The 20,421-nt window shown below is 41.6% G+C and overlaps 2 protein-coding genes across 16 annotated transcripts in view; both read left to right on the plus strand.

Annotated features, from left to right (window-relative positions):
- bmal2 (basic helix-loop-helix ARNT like 2) overlaps nucleotides 1-13,085 on the plus strand; it is a 37,303-nt gene extending 24,218 nt beyond the window's left edge. For 7 of the 8 annotated variants that reach the window (XM_014125376.2, XM_014125375.2, XM_045688295.1 and 4 more), the window contains 11 exons: nucleotides 980-1,152; nucleotides 3,845-3,962; nucleotides 4,637-4,786; nucleotides 5,116-5,365; nucleotides 5,696-5,802; nucleotides 6,279-6,429; nucleotides 6,577-6,647; nucleotides 6,755-6,869; nucleotides 7,649-7,739; nucleotides 7,840-7,951; nucleotides 8,216-13,085. In XM_014125376.2, the coding sequence (XP_013980851.1) occupies nucleotides 980-1,152; nucleotides 3,845-3,962; nucleotides 4,637-4,786; nucleotides 5,116-5,365; nucleotides 5,696-5,802; nucleotides 6,279-6,429; nucleotides 6,577-6,647; nucleotides 6,755-6,869; nucleotides 7,649-7,739; nucleotides 7,840-7,951; nucleotides 8,216-8,373 (1,496 nt within the window). In that variant the 3' untranslated portion in view covers nucleotides 8,374-13,085. The remainder of the gene's footprint in view (nucleotides 1-979; nucleotides 1,153-3,844; nucleotides 3,963-4,636; nucleotides 4,787-5,115; nucleotides 5,366-5,695; nucleotides 5,803-6,278; nucleotides 6,430-6,576; nucleotides 6,648-6,754; nucleotides 6,870-7,648; nucleotides 7,740-7,839; nucleotides 7,952-8,215) is intronic. The other variant, XM_045688294.1, reaches the window with a different exon arrangement.
- A 2,883-nt stretch (nucleotides 13,086-15,968) lies between these two features.
- The window catches only part of ppfibp1b (PPFIA binding protein 1b), a 51,908-nt gene continuing 47,455 nt past the window's right edge, over nucleotides 15,969-20,421 (plus strand). For all 8 annotated transcript variants that reach the window (XM_014125367.2, XM_014125368.2, XM_014125370.2 and 5 more), the window contains exon 1: nucleotides 15,969-16,169. The gene's annotated coding sequence lies outside the window, so the exon portion shown is untranslated. The remainder of the gene's footprint in view (nucleotides 16,170-20,421) is intronic.

The following is a 20,421-nucleotide window of genomic DNA, read 5'->3' on the forward strand; positions in this document are numbered from 1 at the left end:
TAGCTCCGTTTTGTTCGTGCGTTCAGGTCACTATCCGAAGGGTGACGCGCGAGCGCATTTCGTGACAAAAAATCCATTACCGTACTTCGAAGCATGTCAAACGCTGTTTAATATCAATTTTTATGCTATTTTTCTCGTAAAATAACGATAATATTCCAACCGGGCGACGTTGTATTCATTCAAAGGCTGAAATATTTTTTTTTAGAATTCTCATGAACGCGCAGTGTCACTGTCCCCAGGCTGACCACTGACAAATTCTCCTGCTGCTCTTGCCCAGAGACTGCAGACACCCCATTCCACTTTCTGGCGCCTTCTGAGAGCCAATGGAAGCCTTAGAAAATGTCACGTTACAGCAGAGATGCTGTATTTTTGATAGAGATGCAACAGAAGGACAACATTGTCAGACAGGGCACTTCCTGTATGGAATCTTCTCAGGTTTTGGCCTGCCATATGAGTTCTGTTATACTACAGACACCATTCAAACAGTTTTAGAAACTTTAGTGTTTTCTATCCAAATCTACTAATTATATGCATATTCTCGTTTCTGGGCAAGAGTAGTAACCAGTTTAAATCGGGTACGTTTTTTATCCGTCCGTGCAAATACTGCCCCCTAGCCCCAACAGGTTAAGTCTACCTCATATTTGTAAAGTATTAAGTAATGTGAGTTAATACTGTACTAATACAAGGTAATACTTTATTTATACTAATACTTTCTTAGGAGACATGGTGATAGTTTAACCACCAACTGTCACCTTGTCTTAGATGGTTTCGGGTCATTTTAAGTCGCAAATTGTTAAGTATATTGTACATTGTATTAACTGTAAACCTGATATTATTTTTATGAAGAAAAGCCCAAGTATATTTTTTTCTTCTTTGGCAATGGCTCCTAAATATCACACACATTAATATATTGCTTTAATGCCACTTGACAGAAACAAGAAATCCTCTGTCCTCTCTGACCTCTGTTATACTTACCCAGGTTCCACCTGTTCCTTTGCTGAAGCCAATTATAAGCCTTCATTCCTCCCTGATGACGAGCTCAAACACCTCATTCTCAAGGCTGCAGACGGGTTCCTGTTCGTAGTGGGCTGTGATCGTGGAAAAATAGTCTTTGTCTCAGAGTCCATCAACAAGACACTGAATTACAGCCAGGTGAGAAATCTCACCACTACACACTTTATTAACATTTTCAAAAGATTCACACAGTTTCTGTTACAGAATAATAGTTCTGATGTTCTTTGTTAGCAATTTTTAGGTTGCATTGGAACAACGTTAGGTTATGATTTACTTTGACTACATATACATAATTCATTTATTACATATATAAGCATTTCATTAATGTGTTAGAACAGGTCCCAACCGCATTGTGTAAGGGAAAATCAATGAACGACGTGGAAGATATGTTGGAGTGGAACTGACCTTCCATGGAGTTGCATTATTTTTCAGAGAACACAGAGCCCTGAGTTGATTACATTATAGCCATGGTATAAAAGTGAAACACATTTGCCGGTAGACATGTGTTCAACATCCACTGAAGTAGCTAGATAGCTACAGTAGTTGACGTGGTAACCAAACAGACTTGATAGTGTAGCTAACCAAGCCATCAGTCGTAGCTTGCCATTATGAGAATCAAATTCAACAATGCCCCCAAAAAAGTATATTTGTCTTTTGCTTTCAAAAGCAGCTCAAACATAAAACATGTCTCAAATAACTATAGCCATTGAGTTCTGCTGTTCAAATATACTGTGCGTTATAGGAAATTATGCACGCTCTAGAATGCACTTCAAATCAATCAGAAACAAGTATTCATTAATGCCAGGGTATAGTAAAGGTTAATGAAATATATCCATAGCATACATTCGTGTCAAGCAATGCAATAGCTCATATTTCTGTATCTTAATAGATGCATCATTGCAATGACAGCATTTTGTCATCATTATGGCTGTTCTCAAAAGTGCGCTTTTATCATACCAGTGTTGGTGAATATGCCAAAAGTTTAAACCCACGTTTTGATGATGATATATAGCCTGAACTACCCCCATTTCCCCCACCAGGCAGTATAGGCCTGTGACTTACCAGAGTGGCAAACTGCGCAGTTAATTACCATGAAGTGCTAAACTATAAATGGGAAAATAGATTTGACTTTACATTGACTGCAGTGCATTCGGAAAGTATTCAGACCTATTGACTTTTTCCACGTTTTGTTAAGTTACAGCCTTATTCTAAAATGGATAAAATGTATTTTTTCCCGTTAGCAATCTACACACAATACCCCATAAAGACAAAGCGAAATCAGGTTTTTAGAAAGTTTTGCAAATGTATTTAAAAATAAAAACATATACCTTTTTTTTTTACAGACCCAACTTCATTATAGTCAACCTGTGGGGAAACTCAATTGATTGGACATTATTTGGAAAGGCACACACCTGTCTATATAAGGTCCCACAGTTGACAGTACATGTCAGATAAAAAAATCAAGCTATGTGGTCAAAGGAATTGTTTGTAGAGATCTGAGACAGGATTATGTCGAGGCACAGATCTGGGGAAGGATACCAAAACATTTCAGCAGCATTGAAGGTCCCCGAGAATACAGTGGCCTCCATCATTAAATGGAAGAAGTTTGGAACCACCAAGACTCTTCCTAGAGCTGACCGCCTGGCTAAATCTGAGCAATTGGGGGAGAAGGGCCTTGGTCAGGGAGGTGACCAAGAACCCGATTGTCACTCTGACAGAGCTCCAGAGTTCCTCTGTGGAGATGGGAGAACCTTCCAGAAGGACAACCATCGCTGCAGCACTCCACTAATAAGGCCTTTTATGGTAGTGGCCAGACGGAAGCCACTCCTCAGTAGAAGGCACATGACAGCCTGCTTGGAGTTTACCAAAGGAATCTGACCATGAGAAACAAGATTCTCTGGTCTGAAACCCATATTTAACTCTTTGGCCTGAATGCCAAGCGTCACGTCTGGAGGAAATCTGGCACCATCCCTACAGTGAAGCATGGTGGTGGCAGCATCATGCTTTGGTGATGTTTTTCAGCGGCAGGTACTGGGAGACTAGTCGGGATTGAGGCAAAGATGAACGGAGCAAAGTACAGAGATCCTTTATGAAAACCTGCTCCAGAGCACTCAGGACCTCAGACTGGGGCGAAGGTTCACCTTCCAACAGGACAACGCCCCTAAGAACACAGCCAAGACAATGCAAGAGTGGCTTCGGGACAAGTCTCTGAATGTCCTTTAGTGGCCCAGCCATAGCCTGGACTTGAACCTGATCAAACATTTCTGGAGAGACCTGAAAATAAATGTGAGGTATTGTGTGTAGATTGATGAGGGGGAAAAGCTATTTAATACATTTTAGATTAAGGCTGTAACAAAATGTGGAAAAAGGCCAGGGGTATGAATACTTTCCAAATTAACTTTAGATCCTTCGTGTGTGTTTTATAGACCAGTATTACCAACTTAATTGTGATGTGGAGGAGGGCTGTCAATGAAATACAAAAGTTATGACCCTCAACTACAGTATTTAATCTGTAAAATGTACCCTGAGGGTTCAACCATGTAGGGATTTTCATGCACCATTCACCTCAGTGAGAGGAAGAAGGTAAGTCACAGACCCATACTGGCCAGTGGGGGAAATGGGGCTGGTACAGGCTAAATATCAGCATCATTTTCAGAATGTGGTTTGTCCTTTTGGCATATTCACTTACGCTGGTAATGCGGTTAGGACCTGTTATAACACATTAATGAAATGCTTAAAGATATGTAATGAATGTGTTATGGAGATGTAGTCAAAGTAAGTCATTACTTATTATCAGCAAGTGGAGTTGATTGGTTGTTTTTGTTTACAGACGGAACTGATTGGACAGAGTCTCTTTGACTACATTCACCCAAAGGACATGGGGAAAGTAAAGGAGCAGCTCTCAGCTTCTGAGTTATACCCCCGCGAGCGACTAATAGATGCCAAAAGTAAGTATGTGTGACTCTCAGCTGTGTGTGGGGACAGGGTGTGCAAAGTAAGGTGTGTGTGTGTGTGTATATATTTTCCATAAGGAAAATGTTGACCACAGGAATGCTGAAATGACAGTGGTAGGAGACTGGGTGGTTTCCATAAAAAAGTAGAGCAGTGTTACACCCTAACACATTGGGGTCCTCCCCCCAGGAAGTGAGTCAGCAGCCAGTGAAGGAAAGCTCTCAGGAGTGGAGTTTACCTTGGCCCATACCATGGAGAACACTGCACTGTGTGAGTGGGTCAGTTGGATGATTGTCTGAGGAGTGGGCAGGACCTTTTGGAGCAGTGTTGTACTCATGCCTGACAGTTGTAGTGGAAAACATCAATTTCTGAGAATGCTGTTTTGACATTGAAAATACCTGTATTATTACTTGCAGTGATGAATAGTCTCAGCTGATCTATCGTGTGTGTGTCTACACTATGTTCTGCTAACTGTATGTCATTCTGGATAAGAGCTTCTGCTAAATTACAAAAATGTACAAATGTAAATGTGAGGGGAATTGCGTTGGTATTGTGTGTGAGTGTGACTGAATCTCCACTGTGTGTCTGAGTGTGTGTGCGTCCGCATGCCTGTGTCTTACTCACTCTACTGTGTGTATGCCTCTGTCTAATTGGCCTTTCTTCTCCACAGCGGGCCTGCAGGTCCAGGCTGACCTCCCGGTCGGAGCAGCTCGGCTGTGTCCGGGCGCGCGACGCTCCTTCTTCTGCCGCATGAAGTACCACAAGATCTCGGTCAAACAGGAGGACAAGGAATTCCAGCCCAGCACATCGAAAAAGAAAGGTAGGGGAAAAGTCTGTCCCCATTTATAAAGTATGGTCTTCATAAATGTGATGGACATTTGGAACCTGTCTGTATAACATTGAGAGAATATTCTCCCCTCTTTAATGTGGATTGGTGTGAAGGAAAATAGTTTCCCATCTGTTCCTTAAGTGTGTGTTTGTATAAGGCAGGACTGCCCTTTTTTTCATAATAAAACATAAAGTGAAATGTATTCTCTGGATTGGAGTAGCTGCTAAACAATGAATGTAAATGTGTTCATTAAGATTTAACTGTAATGGAAAAACAAATGGATGTAAAATGTCTACGTGTTTCGCTGTCCCCCCATGTAGAGTCTGAGAAGTACTGCACTGTCCACTGCACAGGCTACATTCGCAGCTGGCCCACCAGTCAGCTGGGGGAGGAGGGGGGTGAGGGGGAGGCTGACAAGGACAGCTCTCACTTCAGCTGCCTGGTGGCCGTGGGCCGTGTCCACCCCCACGCCGCCTCTCTTGTCAACGGGGTCAACGAGGTCCTGGTCAAAGCAACGGAGTTCGTCACGCGCTACGCCATGGATGGCAAGTTCACCTTCGTCGACCAACGGTGATTGTTTTCCTCACTTTTTGATTTAATGTTTAGTTTCTCATTACACTCAATGGGAAGGGGTTTGTCCTCTTGGTCTACAAGCACTGGATGGCAAATACTGGATAATGTAATTATCCCATGAGACCCATGACAGTGTGGATGTGGTGTCTCTAGAGTCTGGGTCACTGACTCATATCACTCAGGCTCGAGTTGCCTTGAATTGAAGAACTGCACAAATTTGTGCATATCAGACTGACCTCTTCATAACCACATTGGCTCCACTGAAGAAGAAATGACTAGAAATCACATGATTACTAACAATATGTTCAACACCTCTACTCCTTACAGAGCCACCACTGTCCTAGGATACTTACCCCAGGAGCTGCTTGGAACGTCATGCTACGAATACTTCCATCAACATGACTTGCCACATTTAGCAGAACGACATCGAAAAGGTAGGATCTCGTTAGTTCAGCCAGTGGTTGATTACCAAACTAGTTTATGCTGTCGCTTGCACCATGCCTTTCCTGTTACCAACCCGAGAGACGAGAAACATTCAAAGTCTTCCCTAGAATTCCTAGAATGTGGAATCAAATCATAACCCAGAAGCAAAGAGCCAGAGGCTAGCCACAACCCACCAGTAGGGCCCCAAATCACTACATGGGAGAAATGGTCCTAGTTTTGAGCCATGTTGCTACACAACTTCAATGTTTTTCCTAGTTTCAGAATTTCCCAAATTTTTCCCCCCATTGTTTTCCTCCGGTATTCCTCTGAAATGGTCATCAAAAATGAAAAAGAAAAACATTCCTATTTGCATGCCATAAGCAGCTTTTATGCTATTATTACTCTTGTTCTAACCATACCTAGATGTTAAATGGAATAAAGAATATCTATCTCCTCCAACTTAAACTTTCACACCTTTTCCTTTCAGTGCTGCGGAGTAAAGAGAAAATAGAGACAAATTGCTACAAATTCAAAACGAAACATGGCTCTTTTGTCACACTACAAAGTCGGATGTTTAGTTTCATAAATCCCTGGACCAAAGAAGTAGAATACATAGTGTCAACCAATACTGTCATATCGTAAGTACAAATCTTCTCCTCCTTAGGATCATCACTGATCTTTCTGTACTGTCGTTGTAGCTTTGTGACACTGTGTAATTCAACCTTTTTTCTCAAAACTCTTTCTCAAAATGGTTCTCATGTGTCCACATTCTCTCACGTCTCCAGCAGTGACCAATGTCCAACAGACAGATCTGGAGACAAAGCAGAACAGTCAACTAATTCCAAGGCTTCTGAAGGTTAGTTGAGATGTCAACTTGAAAAAGCTGACGATTGGTGTTATATAAGCATTGAGGTCTATAGCTAAATAGACCTAACCTGTGGCTAATGAATGTTTTCCTCCTAGACGATGGCAATAAGTCTCTTCCCATCATCCCGGGGATCTCCTGTGCTTCCACTACCATGATCTATGCAGGGAGCATCGGGACCCAGATCGCTAATGAGCTGCTGGACTACAACAGGTGGGTGATGGGGTGGGGTGTGGTAGCCTATCAGTGAAGACGGACATGTGGCAGAGAAAGGGGAGGAGGATGTGTGTGTGTGTGTGTGTGTGTACATTACCAGTCAAAAGTTTGGGTTTTGCAAAGCTGTCATCAAGGCAAAGGGTGGCTACTTTGAAAAATCTAAAATATGTTTTGATTTGGTTAACACCTTTTTGGTTACTACATGATTCCATTTGTGTTATTTCATAGTTTTGATGTCTTACCTATTCTACATTGTAGAAAATAGTAAAAATAAAGAATAACCATGGAAAGACCATGTGTCCAAACTTTTTACTGGCACTGTCATTTATTTATATGTTTATTATTAACGTTCCAATATAACTATTTTATGTACAACCGGTATGCTTCCCTGTCTCATTTGGGGAATCGTGTCAGCTCCTAAAAGACATTTCTATCTGCAACGTTCAGTGCTTGGCACCCTCTTGACAAGATCCTGGTGAAACTTTTCAAACTGCAATAAGCTGTCAAAAATTCTCAAACACTCTCTTGAGAAGTTGCAGGTGTGAAAGACGCACAAGTTTGGACCCGCGCCTGGAGATGTCAAAATATGTTCTTTAATTTATATCACTATGAATTAGGTATGCTGTTCAAGCTATGCTTGAATGTGCTCAATGATATTGTTGGTACCTCACTGGATATATTCTGTTTGGCATTGTTGTCACTGTACCAAAGCAGTAAACAAGCTCAGAAATGCCTGAGGTGTGATTGTTGTGATCAGTTTAATCTGTCTGTTTTAGGATGAACTCGTCCCCATCCAGCGGTAATGTCAGCCCCTTCACTGTGCTGAAGGACAAGTCTCCTCTGCAACTTACACTGTCCAGCAGCAACGTAAGTCTCTAGTGTGTGTGTGTGCACAGTCTCTGTGTGTGTGTGTGTGTGTGTTCATGTATGTATTGCTTTAACTTTTTTCTTCCCCTGTCTCATTGAGGTGCCAAATGGAGAGGTGGCAGACCTGGAGATGCCAGGGAAGTCCAGTTTAGAGGAAGGAGAACAACAAGAACACAAAAGACCACAATTCCCTGCAGGAGAATCACTCATGGGTACAACATCACATCTCATCCCTTTAGCCCATTACAATCTTGACTAGTTTAGAATTTGTCCTTTGTGATACTGAACAGAGTTTTTGATGATGGTACTCTTCTTGCTGAAGATACATTGTTCAGTCGTAGATGATGTGGTTCTGTGACTGGTTTGTAATCCTCTCTCTCTTCCTTGCTCTCTTTCTCTCCCTCACACACTCTTTCTGACTCTTTCTTTTTCTCTGACCATCTTTCTCTCTCTCTTCCCTCTCTCTGCTCCCCCAGTGGAAACTTCCCAGCTGGATATGGAGAATATGATGGACCCTGGCCTGGGAGGCCTTAGTAATGACGAGGCGGCCATGGCAGTGATAATGAGCCTGCTGGAGACGGACGCCGACCTGGGCGAGGCCGTGGTCATGGATGAGATCAACTGGTCCCTCTGAACTGGTCCCTCTGTCTCATCTCTACTGAAACTCTCCACGTCTCACTAAAATTGACTGCACTGATCTCTCTGAAACATGCCACAGCTCACTGAAATTCGCAGCCTCTCTGAAATGCCCCCCCCCTTAGCTCTCTGAAACACACTACAGCTCTCCATAACTCGACCCAAACACAGCATTTCCCTCAGTACAGTTTTCTCTCTCACCAGATATCGGCTCCCTTTTTAAAACATATTTTTATTTATTTATTAGTTGTTTTAGTTTTTTTCCACATAAGCTGTGTAATCTTCAGGTGGCTGTTTTCATTTTTTTTTTTTTAAGACAATGCGATCGATTGGCGATAAGGGACAACAGCTCTCCACCACTTTCAGTAGGAGGAAGAGAAGAGTCTGAGGCTGTGCCTACAAAGCCTTTCAGGTGGCCATTTTGACTGTTCTTGGCGGCTAATTGTCCGTATCTGCTTTCCTCAGACCTACAGATCACGTTCCCCTGCTCAGACGTTGCATGCGTCTACCAATTATTGCGTGCCAAGTCATCGGCTGTGTCATCGACTGACCGATTACTATAACATATGATGTGGTTAGCTGATACGTACAATTCTTATCCAGGGGTTATAAGATCTGGCATGCATCAGCTACGCCTGGGCAGAGGAACGCGCCCACAGCCCCTCCCCATCTCTGGAGTGGCCTTAGGAGGCGTGGCCTATTTGAGCAGCAGCCATTTTGTGTCCCCACATGTCACATCCTGTAAGACTATGGCTGAATCCCAAATCACTCCCTTCACCCCTTGACCCTCCATTTGCGCTTTCACGTGTGCCTCCGCCATATGCACAAGTGTCCCAAAGCAGAGGGAGAGATTAGACAGCCAAGCAAACAAGGTTGCAGGCTTTAGAGCGAAGTGCTATCCCGACACGCTCCGCGATATGTTTTGAGTTTCCGCAAATATTTTTATTTGAATATACAAGTAGTTGAATATTGGAATGCATTTGGCAATACACTTGGAAAGTATTGGCATGTATTTGAAAATAACCAGTATTTATACAAATATTTAAATACTCCCATGCTTTTGAACCCAGGTCTGTTTGGTCCTAGGTTTATTTTAAATCATATATTTGGAAGTAACCATTTGAAAATACTTATGCTTAAATAGTAGGCTATTTTATAGGAAATCATTTGAAAATACTTCTAATAGAAGTAGTTGATTTGGCACCACATTATTTGAAAATGATTAAATACACATTTCTGGTCGACATTGAGAGTCACTGATAGTCCGCTATCAATGCGCCACTTCGAGATTTTCCCACCATCAGAGGAACTGGGTGGGTGGGTGCGGGTCACGGCCTAACCACCAACTCTCTGGCACACAGCATTTGGACCGACGTGTGAAGACCTGGTATGGATAAATGCCACGTTCATCCACCATGTTGACACAGTCTTAAAAACAGAAATGGAGGTTTAAGGGAATAGACTTAAATTCTATTATTAAAGTAGAGATGTATCAAATACCTTATATCAAAGTGTACAGTTTATAAATGATCTCTGAATCAGGGATCACTCAGGGAGCAACAGAACAGAAACCACCCCTCATTCCTCCATTTCATGTTTATTCAATCTTTTAAATTTTTTTTATCACTTGTAGCAGTGTTTATTTCTCAGGCTATATATCAAAAACCTATAGTACGTGGCAGTACAGACGTTGGTGTTGTTGTAAAGTGATTTTGTTTTTCGGCTTTATGACGCCCATGCTTTGACTTAATTTCATGTGTCATAATGCACTGATAGACAACAGTCTTATACAGCTCGTTCAGGAGGTGCTACTTCAGAGGTCAACCGAGTAGTTTGTGGTGTGTGGATTCTTTAAGGGACTACTATGCAGAGTGAACATTCCAGAACATCAATATACATCTCTGTCTCTCGCTTACTGTTCAAACCAGGGGTTGTAACCATAATTATTTTTCGTTACATTCCACTGTTCCGACCAGCAAAATAAAGTTCTGAACCGGTTCAAAACCCCTAAAAAAATAATGGTTTATATCATTCCTTTCTCTTCCTTTTTAAACTTCTTTAGCTCAACATTAAATGACTTCACCAATCCGTGTGGATGGAGCAGCTTGCTATGGAGTGGGCAAGCTGTGATAGATGTTTACATGCATTGGGCACAAGATGTGACTGAAATTTTGCAGGTGGGGAGAGAGCGAGCAAGAGGGTGGAGGAGACTTGGCTTGAAGTGCTGGGTATTTTGTTATGACATGCATTATCTGAATTAGGATCACAGCATTATACTTGTGGAGGAGCAGATTCAATGAAGGAACTTTGAATGTCTTTGAACTTCCAAGAGTTGGCTTAACTTTGGACCAGAAGCTTGTGTGTGTGCAGAGCGTCACCAGAATTAAAATAAAAACACATTTGACCTTTTTGTAGTTATTAAAGCCAACTTGAAACATGATAAGTATAGTATCCTAGTATTGTGTAAGTTTATCCATTCTTCTCAAATAAAAAAATCTATCTCCCTAATTTCGGAGTAATCACACTCAATGTCAGTAGGCTAATAGCCTATGCTTCAGACGGCGAGAGATAGGTAGCCTACACACACTGGCAAAGATTTTCAGCTGGCAGGCAGACACTGGAATAAGTTTCTGAGTGACAGAGTGAGGGCTTTGCATAGGCGCTTTTTTTTTGTGGGACTGAGAAAAAAATGCCCCAAATGTAAAAGAACAAATGAACCAGTTCCCTTGCTTCAAAAATAACGGTTCTGTTCCGGAACAGTATAGATCACTTTCGTTCCCAGTTCTGATTCTGTTCCTCAATTGTTGTTATTTTCCAGTCTTTGGTTTTGTTCCCTGAACCTGTTCCAACTCCTAGTCACAACCTAACCTGTCTGGCAAACAAGTTTGCTCAGAGGTTATAAATTAATGGGCATGCTGCCAAAATGGCAATATGATATGAAGCATGATTTGAGAATTTAAGTGGGTTGTCATCAAACAATATGGATTCCATAGCCAATTACTTTTTTTGTGATCAAATACACATGGACAAAGAAACAAGTAACAAGACCTGGACAAGACAAAAATTGCCAACTACTTTATTTGGAGTTGCCCATTTTACCATTGCCCCACCAAACTATAAGAAGCTAGATAAGCATGCTTTTTAAATGTGGTGGCTCGAGGTCATGTCAGTAAGCCCATCACCTGCCATCTATGGTCACACTGATTGGTCTATGGTCACCATGCTTTGAATGAATAATGGTTTTGTGGCAGCCTTATGTGAGGTAAGACTAAAGTCCTGAAATGTCTTTAAAATGATGCTATTTAAACTCCAATGCCTGTGTGCATACTGCTGTTTTAGCCCATCCCGCCACAGTCGTCACTTTTTAAAGTCTGTTCACGTTTTGTGCCAGTAATGATTTTGGTTCGGTTCTGAGGGTGGGATGGATGGAGGTGTATTGTGAGTTCTGAAGAACACTGTCTCTGGAGCTCCACTTTTGCTTCAATACTGAGGGAGGCACCAATCCCACTAGGACCCCCACTACCTGTCTGTGTCTGAAGTGCCTCATGCCGTTTCTGCATGGATACCTGAGAAGTGTATATTACAAACCATCAGTCCCACCTTACCTCTCAACACATTAAATGGTATGGCATTTCCCCTAGCGACTGTTTATTGGATCATGGGATTAATCAGAAGTATGAAACACGATTGGTGGCTGGATTTGACGTGCCAATCACGAGCCTGATCACAGATGATGGCATTCAACAAGCAAGCTGTGAAAGCATGTGCCATAGATACAGGCTGGTCCTATAAAAGGAAAAAAGCTGTATGATTTTGGTTTGTTTTAAGAAATGTTTTTCTTCTAATATCATTGTACTGTATTTGTGAATGCCCTGAGTTGTGAAACCGTTAGTGTACGTTTGTACAGTTGGACTGCTGCCCACCCTATTGTCATTGTGTGGTGGCATTGAGTGGAAGTCGAGTACTGTTCTGTACTTTGGTTAGAGTCAACCTCAACTGTCCCTGTCCCAGTTTGAAGTACTGAACATTATCCAAGGTATAGTTAGATTTAGTTGGGGTTTTTTTTGGTTCCTTTTATGTCCCACTCAGTTGATCTTATTGCATGCAGCTGCTTTTGTATCCTTTTTTTTTGTTTTTTAATACATTTTTTGTGTTTGCCTTATAAGACAAACTAGAGTATGAGACAGACCGGTGTGTGTGTGTGTAGGCGTGTGAATGAGTAACCATAAACCGTTATCTGTGGACTGATAAGGCTTCAGAAACTGTTTCCCAGACTAATGCTGTTTCCCAATTGATGCGGATGCCCTAGAATCTAGATATACCACAAACCAATGTTTTATAGTGCTTGTGGCACAGGGATCCCAGTTGGCCACTGTTAGCCTGTTAGCCTTGCCTTTTAGCCTATCCACACACAAGCAAGGCCCTTCTTTACCTGTGGGCTCAGAGAAGAGCTGTTTGTTAGCAGGGGAGGCTAGTCAGTGACACATTCACATTTACAGCTTCAAAATCACCTGTCCTGTTTTTTTAATATACTGGATTTGTTACTGTTAGTATCTGTTTTGTTTGTTTGTTTTATTAGTGGGCTTAAGAAGCACTTAAAGATTCATGGCGTTATTGCTGCTTCAACAGGTCTGGTTTATGGCAGAGAAGTTGTCTCTAAGCTGTCTTGTGAAAAAAAGGTTATTCTTAATAAACATTAGTTTCCTTTTACTTCACAGTGGTGTTTCGGTTATGCACACATGCACAGTCTGCGCACACACATGTGCACTTCATATTAAATCAATGTTTCCTGTCTGTACAAATGTCCTCTTTCAATCCATAGCCTTACTGCGACACCTTCCCTGTAGAGCTCATAATGAGATCACTCATGACTACAGCTTTTGGTAATTATATTTAGATCAACCCTGTCCTCTCCTCCTTTTTGCCCCCCTGCTAGGAGAATTACATTTCCATCATTTTACAAATGTGATACCACTTGGGTAAGTGTGATTAAGTGTGCCCATGGTAAGCTGGTGTAACTTTCTGTTTTCATAAAGCATCTCAGAGTAGGAGTGCTGTTTAAGGATCAGTTTTGCTTTTCAGATCCTAATAATTAAGACTGGGGGAACCTGATTATATGTCAGCGCTCCTACTCTAAGACGCTTTGTGAATATGGGTTGTGGTGTGTACATAGTCGGCACTGTGGAGGGTCCATTCTGTTGATGTGACAGGCTGCATCTCTACCCTGCAGGAGAGGAACTACCTATGTCACAGAGCTCTGTGAGTGGTTTAGGTAAGAATTCTAGCTATGTCATTTCAAAATATTTATTTTTTGTTAATTAAGTTAAATATAAAATGTCTCTTGTTCACGAATGATAGCAATCAGAAACTGACCATAAACAAAGGACATTCAACTTAAAAGCAAGAAAAGCAATCTACTGTATTACACATTGAACCTCTTAAGAAATCCATTTAACTTTTTTGGGACAAAAGTAGGAACTAGTATCTGAGAATGACAGGGAAAGATAAGCTTCTGTTAGTCTAGCTGCCATTGTTTTTGCCATTTTCTATAACTCTATGGAACTCTGTCTTTGTGACATACAGTACAAATGTTTAAACCAAGAAACAGCCACTTTGAAAGAGTTTTTAAAACCGTTACAAATACAGCTTAATCTATATAATTTTACGTTATTGATTGATTAGAGTTAAACTACAAAATGATATCTAATCTTTTCATTTCAAAATATTTATCTCTTTTCTTTGGTTGTGCATTTGTGATAGAAAGTTTATGAATGTGTGCCCAGGTGGACTGATCACTCTGCATGAGTTCCGGAGATACTTCTGTAATGGAACTGGGGGCAATGAGTCAGCTACGCTGAGCAGATATTCACCACCTTGGAAAGTAACAGGGTAGGCACCAAAAATGTACTTTTCTTATCTTTAAACAAACTTTTTTTCCTTTGTCTTTTCAGTCTTCTCAATACTTTTTTCAATGTTAGCCATCCTCAGAACAGACAGCAGCTCTGTATTGCTGCACTGTTATTTGCATAATTCTTTACAAAATACTGGCAATACTTTACATTTTGTTACTCTGCTACCGTTGTAGTATCACTAACTATTATCTAACAAAATTGTACTAATATATTGTCAGTACAGGTAACTGCATAGTAGTAGAATTAAGCCTTTTTTACACAAGTGGAATAGGGATCAGGTATAAGGGCAAATTAAGGCAAAGTGTTACCAGAATATGTAATACTGTGTGAGAGACTGACGATCTGTGGTTATGCACAGGGTGGGGTTGTTGGTTTACAGGAGTATGTGACAGCCATCAGTATGCTGATTTGAAGTTACCCCAGTAGAGAGACATTATATTTCATTATGTCATCCCAAGGGGTACTGCAGGTGCAATGCATTATGAGGATGAAAATTGAACAATGTTACTGTTCTTTGCCTTGCTCAAATGTCTTTGCTCAAGATCAAATCCCTTCTCAGGGGAATTCAATATAATTGAATCATTAGTGGGATTTGTGTGGGTGCCATGGGAGGCTGGGAACCTACTGGCACTGCGTTGCACTGGCACTTGCCCTAGCTGCATTTGTAGCAGATGTTACTATGCTTGTTATTCACTAGATGGTGCTAAATGTCAAATTTCACAAAGTATATGGTCTCTGATTACACAGGCTGTGTACAAGATGAGTGTGGCAGCCTTGTTCCCCATGCCTAACCCACTTACAGCTGTGGAGCGCACCAACTGAATATTTGTAAGATTAGATATAGACAACAATGTTAAGGATCACACAGGAACCATTTCAAAACACAGGTAATCCTAATGTAAGGTTACAAAACCTCCAGCATCCCAGGCAGCTGGTTAGCTATTGCTGCAGTTCCTCTACCTCTATTCTAATTATCCAGCCCTGCCTTGAACTGTATTTTCTGGGATTTGTGATTGTAACTACATCTTGTGAGTGTGCAGCCAATACAAGGCTGTAAACATATGATGTTGATCATTCTATTTTCTTCCATAACATTGAGTTTTATTTAGCTATCAGCCTGGAGAAGTTCATCGTGGGGGCCCTGGATGATGAGTGGATCAGGGAGATGCTGGAGTGTGACCCCGACACTGAGTGTGGAAAGGATGGCGTTTGAGTAAAGACAGACAGAGAGGTGATGTGGATGGATCCAGACCTTAATTTCATTCTCTCCTTGATGTCAGCTGATGCACTGAACTGGGACATATGGGCTGGGACAATCTCTGGAATCTAGCTATCTGTGCAACGTTTCAACAGTTTCCAAGGGCCAAGACTATCAGTGTTTTTATGTGTTACAGATCTTGAAAGCAATACTGTAGCCGACTTCCATTCCTAAACAAAATACCATTCTATTAACAAGGTCTAAGATGTTTTTTCCCCCTTATTGTACAAGAAAGGCAATAGAACACTGGAAATTTGAAAAAAGTAATTATGAAATACATTTTCCAGACCACTTCACTTAGGCTACGTGTGTGCCCCCTACAGACCACATAGGGCTTGCTTTTTAAAATTGATTGGCAGGCACGTCCCAAACTCTGAAAAGATCACAGAGAAGTTCCTCTTGCCAAACCAATCCAGTCGGGAGCGGGGCGGGATGTGCCTGCCTGCGATGACGTTTCCACTTTCCAACTTCCCATTGTCCCGTTTCCGACATGGCGTAGAGAAGAGGCAACGCAGCGGGCTGGCATTGGAGCGGAAAAGTTGATCAAGTACAGGGATTTCGTTATTTCAGTAGGTGGATATATAAACAGTTGGAAGTTATAACTGGGATTCAAGCAAAGTTTCGGTAAGTGCGACATTTATGCAGATGTTTTGTATCCATCTAATTCAGTCACAGTGAGTAGCGGCTGCTGTGATTTGGCAACAATGACAATGTTGACAGTCGTAATGTTACTTTTATCCAACTCATTCTAATATTAGAACTTGTAATGACATACTATTGCAATGTTAGTTTTGCACATTGAGTTCTTTGCAAGGAAACTTGACAGCTTTTATTTTGTTCCAGTGAATGAGTGTAGCCTACGTACGTCAAATTAGTAAAAAAAAAAAGTGAAATTGTATAGGAATTAAACCCTAACAGATAGCATGTAGCCAGCAACGTGGCTTCTCACTTTAATCTACAGCAGGGGTCTTCAACCTTTTCTTGCCCAGGGACCCCAATCATATGTTAACAAAAACAAAATCTCACGTCCTGTCAGATGAATGATAATGGCAAGGAGAAGTAATCAACATTTAAAAAATTATATAATTTAGTTTTGACCTCCCCACGTTGTTGGAAGAGGAAGTATAACTCGATTTCAGGGATTTTCAACTAAATATAGCTGCGGGACGATTTATTTTTTTCTTCTTGAGCGATGGTCAGGGGGCCCAGTCTGGTCTCATTCTGTCTGTTAATCTGAGACACTCGATTTAGTATGATATGTTACTTTTCGTATGGTATGTATTAATTTGTGGATGTCATCAACCTTATATTTATTTCGGATTGGACGTTAAATGGGTGTCCTGACTCTCTGTGGTCACTAAAGATTCCATTTATCGTAAGAGTAAGGGTGTTAACCCCTGTGTCCTCGCTAAATTCCCAATCTGGCCCTCATACCGTCAATCAACTAATCATCCCCAGTCTAGAATTGGCTCATTCATCCTGGTAAAATAAGGGTTATTTATTATTTTTAAATATGTTACTAATTACAATTTGTATTATATGTTAGGAATTAGCGAAACGTACAATATGTTACAAATCTGAAAAATGTACTATATGTTAAGAATTTGCAAAATGTATGATTTGTTACAATTCTAACTAGGTGACTAATGTTAGCTAGCTGGACATTCGCGTTATACGCCCACCCATCCACCCCGACCAACCACCCAACTTTTGTTTTTGCCTTAAATAACCATATGTCTTATGTAACCATACCAAACATAACATACTTTTGGTCATGTAGTGTATGTGGACACCTGCTCGTTGAACATTTCATTCCAAAATCAAGGGCATTAATATGGAGTTGGTCACCCCCTTTTCTGCTATAACAGCCTCCACTCTTCTGGGAAGGCTTTCCACTAGATGTTGGAACATTGCTGCGGGGACTTCCTTCCATTAAGCCACAAGCATTAGGGAGGTCAGACACTGATGTTGGGTGATTAAGCCTGGCTCGCAGTCGCGTTCCAATTCATCCCAAAGGTGTTTGATGGGGTTGAGATCAGGGCTCTGTGCAGGCAAGTCAAGTTCTTCCACACCAATCTCGACAAACCATTTCTGTATGGACCTCGCTTTGTGCATGGGGGCATTGTCATGCTGAAACAGGAAAGGGCCTTTCCCAAACTGTTGCCACAAAGTTGGAAGCACAGAATTGCCTAGAATGTCATATGCTGTAGCGTTAAGATTTCCCTTCACTGGAACGAAGGAGCCTAAACCATTAAAAACAGCTCCAGACCATTATTCTTCCTCCACCAAACTTTACAGTTGGCACTATGCATTTGGGCAGGTTGCGTTCTTCTGGCATTTGCCAAACCCAGATTCGTTCGTTGGACTGCCTGATGGGAAACGTGATTCATCACTTCAGAGAACACATTTCCACTGCTCCAGAGTCCAATGGAGGCCAGCTTTACACCAGTCCAGCCGACGCTTGGCAGTGTGCATGGTAATCTTAGACTTGTGTATGGCAGCTCGGCCATGGAAACCCATTTCACGACACACCCGACGAACAGTTATTGTGCTGACGTTGCTTCCAGAGACCGTTTGGAACTCGGTAGTGAGTATTGCAACCGAGGACAGACTATTTTTACTCGCTACGCACTTCAGCACTCGGTGGCAAACTGACTTGTTGGAAAGGTGGCATCCTATGACATTGCCATGTTGAAAGTCACTGAGCTCTTCAGTAAGGCCAAGCAAAGAACTTGGGTCGCCAATTAAAATCACCTGTGGGCCAAATCCGGCCTGTGGGCCGCCAATTGATGAAACCTGTTCTATAGGCTATTAGTTAGAAAGGTACTGTAACTCCAAACCACATTTTCGCTAAGAGCAGCTGTTTAGCTAGTTAAACAATGGTTAGCCCTGTGCTAGCAAAAATGTATGTCCAAGTCAAGAAAGCCTTTACACGGGTGCTTTTTCAAAGCCTATGTCAGATACTCCAGTGAGTATAATTGGCGCCAATGAGTGTAACTTGCTCAATATTAGGACTTGAAAAATAAAGTTGACATAATTTGACAGATTATCTCCTCTGTTAATACTGTAGGTATGTAATTCAAAGTTTGTTCGGTTGCTAGCAATATTCATAAAAACATGGGGGGACCAATCCATATTTTAGCGGACCAACTGCAGTACCTCCGCGGGCCCCAGGGGGCATACCCCTGATCTACAGACAGCTGTGATGCTTTCAAACACTTGCTTCCATTCATCAATATGTTACCGATTTCGCAACAGTTGTTCAAACAGCAGCATTTTAACAGATGGCCACGAATGTTCTCACCTAGATTCAGGTTGATTCATTCTTTTCGCTAAGCTTATAAGGTAGAATTTATTTTGATCCACACACTAGTTGAGTCAACTGTTATATACATATATACATATTTTGTTCTATTTCTTTAGCGCAGGGCTCTCCAACCCTATTCCTGGAGCGCAACCCTCCTGTAGGTTTTCGCTCCAACCCTAATCTAGCACACCTGATTTTAATAATTTGCTGGTTGATTAGCTGAATGAGATTAGTTACAGCTGGTTGGATTGAAAACCTACATGAGGGTAGCTCTCCAGGAACAGGGTTGGCGAGCCCTGCTCTAACGTCTTCTGTTAGTGTATATTTCTGCATGAGCTGTTCGATGGAGAATGCTTCTCAAAAGGAGGCTACTGCAGCAAATAGCCAAATAGACTTCAAGATGACGACAATTATAATTTTGCCCCTTTTTCAGAGCACTGCTCTCCTCCTGTCTTTTCCATAAATGTGCTGCTACACTGTTTCAAATGTCAGGGAACCCCTTGAGCTCATTTGTCAGAGCTTGCTCTCCTCTCCACTGCACAATAGCAAATATATGCTAAGTGGGATCCTTGGGACATCCCTAACTTTAATCCGTACCTTAACCATTTTAAATGTCAACTTCAATGGGGTGATGTCAGAGCTGGACGTCACCCCATTGCAAGGATCCCATTTAGACTTTTCCGATAGCAAATATCTTTCAGTGAAATGGAAGTGAATGGTAAAATCAGTTTGACTGTTCAATGGAATCATTGGTATGTTCCCTTATCAGGCATATGTTTAATGTCTTTTTTGTTGAGTGGCATTTTTTATTTATTTTATTTTACCTTTATTTAACCAGGTAGGCCAGTTTAGAACAAGTTCTCATTTACAACTGTGACCTGGCCAAGACAAAAACAACAGAGTTACACATGAGATAAGCAAACATAGTCAATAACACAATAGAAAATCTGTATACAGTGTGTGCAAATGAAGTAAGGAGGGAAGGCAATAAATAGGCCATAGTAGCAAAGTAATTACAATTTAACAATTAACACTGGAGTGATGGATGTGCAGATGAGGATGTGCAAGTAGAAATACTGGTGTGCAAAAGAGCAGAAAAAAGACAAATATGGGGATGAGGTAGGTCGTTGGTTGGATGGGCTATTTACAGATGGGCTGTGAACAGCTGCAGCGATCTGACAGCCGATGCTTGAAGTTAGTGAGGGAGATATAAGTCCCCAACTTCAGTGATTTTTGCAATTCGTTCCAGTCATTGGCAGCAGAGAACTGGAAGGAAAGGCGGCCAAAGAGGTGTTGGCTTTGGGGATGACCAGTGAAATATACCTGCTGGAGCGCGTGCTACGGGTGGGTGCTATGGTGACCAGTGAGCTGAGATAAGGCGGAGCTTTACCAAGCAAAGATTTATAGATGACCTGGAGCCAGTGGGTTTGGCGACGAATATGTAGCGAAGACCAGCCAATGAGAGCATACATGTCGCAATGGTGGGTAGTATATGGGGCTTTGGTGACATTAAATAGCAGGGCTCTAAATTAACATTTTGGGAGTGAGTCTGATCTGCTCTAGAGAGGT

This window comes from Salmo salar, chromosome ssa10, assembly GCF_905237065.1.
Source record: "Salmo salar chromosome ssa10, Ssal_v3.1, whole genome shotgun sequence".
NCBI lineage: Eukaryota > Metazoa > Chordata > Actinopteri > Salmoniformes > Salmonidae > Salmo > Salmo salar.